This window comes from Pistacia vera, unplaced genomic scaffold (genome assembly GCF_008641045.1).
Source record: "Pistacia vera cultivar Batoury unplaced genomic scaffold, PisVer_v2 Contig35, whole genome shotgun sequence".
In the NCBI taxonomy this organism is placed as follows: Eukaryota; Viridiplantae; Streptophyta; class Magnoliopsida; order Sapindales; family Anacardiaceae; genus Pistacia; species Pistacia vera.
The window spans coordinates 1,251,092-1,258,254 of NW_022196168.1; the positions used below are offsets into that span (position 1 = coordinate 1,251,092).

Here is a 7,163-nt window from a genome sequence, read left to right on the forward strand (position 1 = left end):
GTTTGACCAGCTTATAAGCTTAGACAAACACCCCTATAATATTCGTAATTGAAACGATGTTGTCGTTTCCAACCGAAATGCCGTTGTTTCTTTCATGTACGAGATGCAGTTTAATTTAAACTACTTTTTCCCACGCAAGGTTTGTCTTAATGATACTTTTTCATCCAAATTTTAAAATACTACTTTTTTACTCAAAATTAATACTCCGTTACTATCCAAAGCTGATTTCAGCAACAAAAATTCTCTCCGTCACCACCATTTGAGCCACCAGTCCTCTCTACGAAACCCCTTTTACTTCGGTATTTGATTTCCCACTGATTGTCAACCATTGCAAAGTCAGGGTTTCCTATTTTTAATTGATTTTCAGCTATGAATATTCAATCGGTAGCCGCAATTTTATCCACCAGCCTCCACTCTACAAAATCTCTCTTATCTTGGCTTTTGATAACTCACCAAATACCAATTGAAAAAGTAAAGTGTATTTTGAGTATTAACAAAATATAAACTTTAGATGGAAAAGCGGTATATTTAAATTTTTTGGGTGGGAAAGTGTCATGAAGGCAAACCTTGCGTGGGAAAAAGTGAAATACTCTTCAATTTAAGGACATGCCCTACTTATTGACGAATATCACACAGCCCCGCTAGTTCTATAAACATCAAAATGGCCATACATTTTTTTCTTGGTGGAGCTAAGTAATATTTACCATTAATTTCTGAAAAATAAAATGAATAACAGTAAGCTACTTTAAATATAATGTCAAAAAACCTATATTGCTGCAATTCAATCTACAAGAATTCTGTTTTGTAAAACAATGCTAATTTACATTGAATAATTTTATTTATTACAAGAAACCAAAAAATGCAAAGCCTAAGTATACAAACTCCAGCCCTATCCTTCGGATAGCGAAGGATGAAAATCTGCTACCTCTCTCAAGAAGCCTAAAGAATATGATCATCTATTCATATGTTACAAAAATTAAAAAAAAAAAAATAAACATATGCAAATTTGAATAAAAATCATATTTTATCGTCTTCGAGGGGGATCATCTATTGGATTCATTTCTATTTGTCCAGCTTCCGACTCCCTTGGAATCCTGAATTTTTCGAATTCTCTCGCAATCTGAACATCCGAAGGATTGTAGTATTGATAAAGATATTTTACAACTAAACGTGGAACAAGTGCTGCAATAATGATAAGCAACAAGCACAACCAAAATACTCCAGTCCCAGCAACGTGAAAGATTGCCCTGTCATATTGTACAAGAATGATGTCAAGAGTAGTTTATTGAACAATGACCAAATGGGTAAATGGAGCGATAGAAATACAAGTAGCTTAATTAGAAATAAAGGCCTAATGTGAAATACAAGATTCGGAAAGAGGGCATACCAGTAATAACGTAATGAAGGTATAGCATCTATCACAATAACACAAATGAATGTTGCAAATATAGATCCCCAGATGGCTGCATGTATGACCCAATTCCACCGGATGACATCCATAGCCAGATGTGTATTAACCAAAATAACAATTGCAAGCGTCCAAAGATCCCCGATACTTGATACATTGATGGTGCTTTTCCGGTATGCTAAGAAAGGGATAAAAAAGACTGCCACACTTTGCCAGAAAGTGTCCATCATTGTCAGCCAAAACAATTTGGAGTTGTAGCACTCTTGTCTGTGTCCAGCCCCATAGAGTTGAGGATATTTTAGAAGAGTCCTTCGACTTAGGTCTTTGTCGAGGATGGCGAGAACTATTGTCGGCAATGAAGTGTAGATAACAGAATATAGCACACTGCTCCACTCGTTAATTGCAGTTGTCAAAGTGAAACAAGTATATAACACATACCTACACAAACACAATATTATTACCTGTTATGACTGGTAAAACTGATATCATGCATGCCATCATATACCCAAAACCTTCAGTTTTACTGTAATCGGCATTCTTTTTTACAGTCTATCTAGAATACAAGAGTAGACGCAAATGTAGGATACAAGACCTATGTACCCAAAAAAGGAAGAAAGGTAAGAGCCTAATAAGCATAAATGGACGCATAGACAGTCATTAAAACAGCTTATTACTTTTCCTCCTTACTGTTCAATGAAGACGAGATTTAGGAGCAGGATTCGGCAAAAGTAATAAGCATATTCACATGAAGACTGAAGACAGTATCAGAACATATATTCCAGAAGAAAATTACTCACCAAAACAAAATAAGAACAAATACTGCATTCCGGTAAAAGTTGTATAATATCATGTAGCCCATACGCTGATAATTCCAATGTCCATGGACCAACAAAAGTGGAACTAAAAATCTAAATTGCCCCATCGCAAAATCTGATGCCATTACAGCCTGTCGACCCTCTTGGCCACTGATGCCAACTCCCACATCAGCCATTTGAATCATTGACACATCATTGGCACCTATCAAGGATACATAGAATTTCTTATATCAGCCAAAACCACCAATAAAAGAGTGGAAAATTATCTTAATATTTCCAGGGAGCATATGAATCTATAAGAAACGAAGGGAATGATGATTACCATCACCAATGGCAAGCGTCATGTCAGGACTCCTGTTCTTTACAAGGGCAACAATTCCAGCTTTTTGCAATGGTGCAACTCGGCAACACAGCACCACAGAACATTTTTTAGCTAATTGGAAAAGCTGCAACTCAAGATAATTAATCTGCATCAGTATATGATACATCATTGAGAAATCAAAATTAAAAGAAAGGACAGGAGGACAAGGCTTACCTGTTCTTCAAGTTCACTGTCAAGAATATAAACAAGGCTGGTACCATCAATAATCAAGGCCACTGGTCTTACACCAGCTCCAGAGCTTACTCCGCTTCCGTGTGAGAGTCCAGAAACAGTCACCAGTGATTCATCTAACTTTTTTCTACATGACTCCTTGGAGTTACTATTGATTATAATCTGCTTCATCTCGCTTGTAAGGAGCTTTGATGAGTAGCCAATTGATATGGCAGTTTCTTGCTTGTCACCAGTCAAAACCCAAACTTTAATCCCAGCAGTTCTCAGTGACTCAATAGCTTCTGGCACCCCTTTTTGAAGTTTATCTTCAATACCAGAGGCCCCAAGTAAGCAGAGATTGTTTTCCACATTGCTAGCAACCTTGCGAAGCGAAGCAGCTCTACCAATTATAGCAGTGCTAGCAGCCTCAAAGGAAGACTGCCATTGCTCAAATTCTGAAGCGCTTAGTTCCCGTGCACCAACAACAAGTGTTCTCAGACCCAATGAGGAGTAAGCATGAAGATGTTCTTCGGTTGCCCTTATTATATTCATGTTCAAAGTTTTATTTGTCACACTAAACATGGTTGTGTCAGCACCTTTTACAAAGAGTATCACATTCTTGTCAGGGCACCCCAATATCACTGACATCCTCTTTCTGTCACTATCAAACTCATGTAAACCCAAAACACTGAACCTGCACTGCCCAAAAGGGATAATTCAACAAAAATAGAAACAATAAGACCTGTGTTTCTAAATGAAGTTTAAAATAACAACATCAGGAAACAATAATCAACTATAGCTACGACTATCAGTTGAACCACTACTAGCACTTCATTTGTCAAATGCATAAATGGAAACGAATTAGAGCTTGTGTCACATAACATTTTAAAAAGCACTTCATCCATAAACACCAAATTTCTTTTCAGCTTCCATTCTTCTGCTAAAAGATTAATATAGCACATAGCAGGAACTTCACACAATTATACACGCACATGCACTTATAAAAAAAAAATATACACGCACATGCGCACACACATGCATACATATGGTTTAAAATGAGACCTTTGTTTTATTTTAAAAATTAACCCCAAAGAATTTAGTGGTGACAGTAATGATGAAAGAAGGTGCAATGGCCAAAATGATGGTTGTAAGAGATCAGCAACAGAGTGGAAAACAGTATGTCAAATTACCTTTGCCTTTCTCCTTGGACGTCAATAACTATATGGCCAGAAGTACGTTCTATTAGCATAAAACCATAGGCGGCTGCAGCATAAACCAATGCTTGTTCATCTGGTGACTCTCCCTGATAATCTATCAACTTAACATTCGGATCAGATGTGTCAATAACAAGAGGCACAATTGTATTGCAAGCTGCCAATGCAAGGAAGAAATTTTGGACATGTTTTCCTTCCTCTGTATTCTGTCCACTCCTTGCTAATCGTAGAAGATCCGGATCAACCTTCACCTTCATCTTTGGACTTAGAACCTTCCCATCTACTGAATACCATAGAACATAAGAAATCAAATAGTAAGCTCTTGTTAAACAAAATCAGAAGTTCTGACTACAGATATATGGTCAAAAATTAAGTCACATTACCTTTTACAGAGTATCCACCTAGCTCATTCTGTGAACTGGGTTTGCCACCACTATAATCTACTCCCCAAATACTCGCACATTGAAATTCCATCTTGTTCTCAGTAAGGGTGCCGGTTTTGTCTGAGAATACATACTTTATTTGTCCTAAATCTTCATTTATATTCAAGGCCCTGCACTGAAATCTTGAATGTGAGGCCTCATCAAACATATCAGTATCTTGGATCATGAAGTAAGCCTGGCCAGCCCGGACAAGCTCCATTGAAATGTACAGAGAAATAGGGATCATGATCTGGAACACGATAACTGACATGAGGAAAGTTAAAACAATCTCCACTCCCCATCCATAATAATTATAGTTATCAACTTTACCATCAGCATCAGAGAAGTCCTTTCTCCTATAGAAAGGCATGTAATCCAATTCATCGTTGTGATGTTTCAACCAAATAGCCGCCAAGACACTGACAATTGCACACAAAGCAATGAGAAAGATAGAGAGCTTGATGATCTCTGCGTTCATACGTATCTCAAGCCAGCTCCTTTTAGACGGGGCACCAGAGCTGTTAAGCATAACTTTTGTTTCACGCCCAGCATAAACTGCAACCCCAAGAGCCCAAGAAGTATTTTTCAGCTCACAGCCTCGAAGAACAATATTTGAAGGTCCAAGGGATAGCCTTTTCCCATCAACTTCCGTATTAGCTTGAAAGCCATAAATATTTCTACTGGGTTTCTCGCACTTAATCAACCCACTGATACCATCCTTTTCAGGAACCTTCAAAAGTGTTTCTTGCTTTGCATACCGGGTCTTCAAATTTGACTCCCCATCCAAATTAATAGTCTGTACATATGCAACCCCAGTTGGATCACTAGTCGAGAGCAACACGATATCACATGGAAGAGTTTCATTTGCATGAACTTTGACGATGTCACCAACCTGAATCTCCTTCCATTTCTTTTGCTGAAACTGATCATTCACCAAAACCCAAGCCAATCTATTATTCTCAATTCTATCTGACCTATGCCGTCTATAATCCTCATACGCATCCTTGATGGCCGTAACCAACAGAACAAAGGCTAATGGCAAAATGGAAGCTCCTCGGCCAAAAACTGCTAGCTGGGGGAGCTGATTAAGCACTGCAATCACAAGAAAATATATGTATGCAACTCTATGAAACTGTTCAAACAAATTCTTGGGCAAGAATGTAAAGACTGAATACTTTCCAGTCTGAATTGAATTCCCAGCATACTCAAAATTCTCATTTGTCTTCACAGGATCATTTACATACACCAACCTAGCATCGTCTTCATTGATCTCTTTTTGGGACACACTAAACGCCTCCAAATCAGCACCCCGAGATCCATACCTCACAGGCTTCGATCCTGAATGACTTAAACTCGATTCCCTTATCGAATTCCCATGAGAAGCCTTCGAATGAATCGAAGAAACACTTCTTCGCGATGAGGTGTTGAAATTGGACTCAATATCCGGTGAATTCTCAATCCCACTTCTTGAATCCATCCACAAACTCAATCAAAATCCCTCAAAACTAGTTTCTTCACTAGATCAAACAAAGAAACAGCAACAACCTCTTGAACATCAACTAATCTAACAGATTGTACCAAAATTAACCACTTTGAGGTCATGATCTAGAGATCAAAACCCTCTTCAGCAACTTAAAGTCAACCATTAACAGACTCGTGAAATACACAGATACTGATTTAAATAAAAAAAAACACAAAGACACCACAACAACAACGAAAATGGAGAAAGCAAACAAAACCCAGAATCATAAACAGCTCAATGATCCAAACCCAAGTAACAAAAACTTATCTTTTCTATCTTGTAGAGACAAAAACCGAAACTTGAGAAAACTTACTTGCGTGTAAAGCACTAAAGCAGGCCAATGCAGAGAGAGAGAAAAAAAAAAAAAAAAGAGAATTTATTTTAGAAAGAGAAAGGTGTAAACAGATATGTATATATCCTGAAAGTTGTCCATTGTTGGTAATCAAATGAAAGTAAAGTCAAAGTCAGAGAGCAAATCACATAGAGCGAAGATTACAAGAAATGAGGAAGAGAGTGGGAGTGGGGGCTAAGCTAAGTACACGTAATGGGTGGCGACAAGAGGGAGAAACAATCAATGAAGAACATGAGAAAAGTCTTGTTATAGTGGTTCTTGGAGGTGAGGTTTGGTTTGTTCTTCCTTCCTTCCAGATGGGACAAAGGGGGAAAAGGAACAAGTGAAAGAAACAAGCCGTTGATGTCCAAAAGAGCTGCTTGCTTCTAGAAGGTTGTCTTCAGAAAAACATGTTAGTTATGTTTGTGTGTTGTTTCGTTCTTAAAATGTTTTGTTGAATTCAAGGCGTCTGAAATCGATTTCATCCTAATCCTTTCTCATTTCACTTTGATTCTTTTCCCTCTTCCAGAGAATTGAAATTTTGGTAATAGATTAAAAGTTTACTTTTTTATAACCTTTATATTTCTCTTTATCCTTCTTTGTGACTTCAAAATCAACTCATTAATGTTGATATATTGAGAATACTTCCATGACTTCAAAAAAGTCAGCTAATTAATACTGACTGTAGAACAATCAGAATCAGGAGTAAAACAACTTGTGAACTTTTGAGAGACTTTAAAAAGTAAAAACAATTATTTATTAAATCATAATTTCAGGTACTTAACAAAAAGTTGATTCTTTTCCCTCTTTTAGAAAATTGAAGATTGTTATGTATGTTTTTTTTTTTAAATTTTTCACAACTAGGATTATATTTCTAATTTTATTTTTCTTTTGTGACTCAATATCAACCAATATGTTG

General features: G+C 37.1%; 1 protein-coding gene across 2 annotated transcripts; it reads right to left on the reverse strand.

Annotated features, from left to right (window-relative positions):
- Positions 1–787: 787 nt before the first annotated feature.
- Positions 788–6,077, reverse strand: LOC116139263 (phospholipid-transporting ATPase 1). 2 transcript variants are annotated; one of them, XM_031424949.1, is made up of 7 exons: positions 4,353–6,077; positions 3,946–4,249; positions 2,759–3,449; positions 2,546–2,669; positions 2,206–2,425; positions 1,388–1,846; positions 788–1,247 (listed from the first exon to the last, which is right to left on the reverse strand). In XM_031424949.1, exons 1-7 carry the CDS (start codon positions 5,866–5,868, stop codon positions 1,025–1,027), a joined length of 3,537 nt encoding a protein of 1,178 aa, XP_031280809.1. In that variant the 5' UTR covers positions 5,869–6,077; the 3' UTR covers positions 788–1,024. The 2 variants fall into 2 exon arrangements, with proteins under 2 accessions (XP_031280809.1, XP_031280807.1); XM_031424947.1 differs by having other exon boundaries at positions 3,946–4,252.
- Between the last annotated feature and the right edge of the window lie 1,086 nt (positions 6,078–7,163).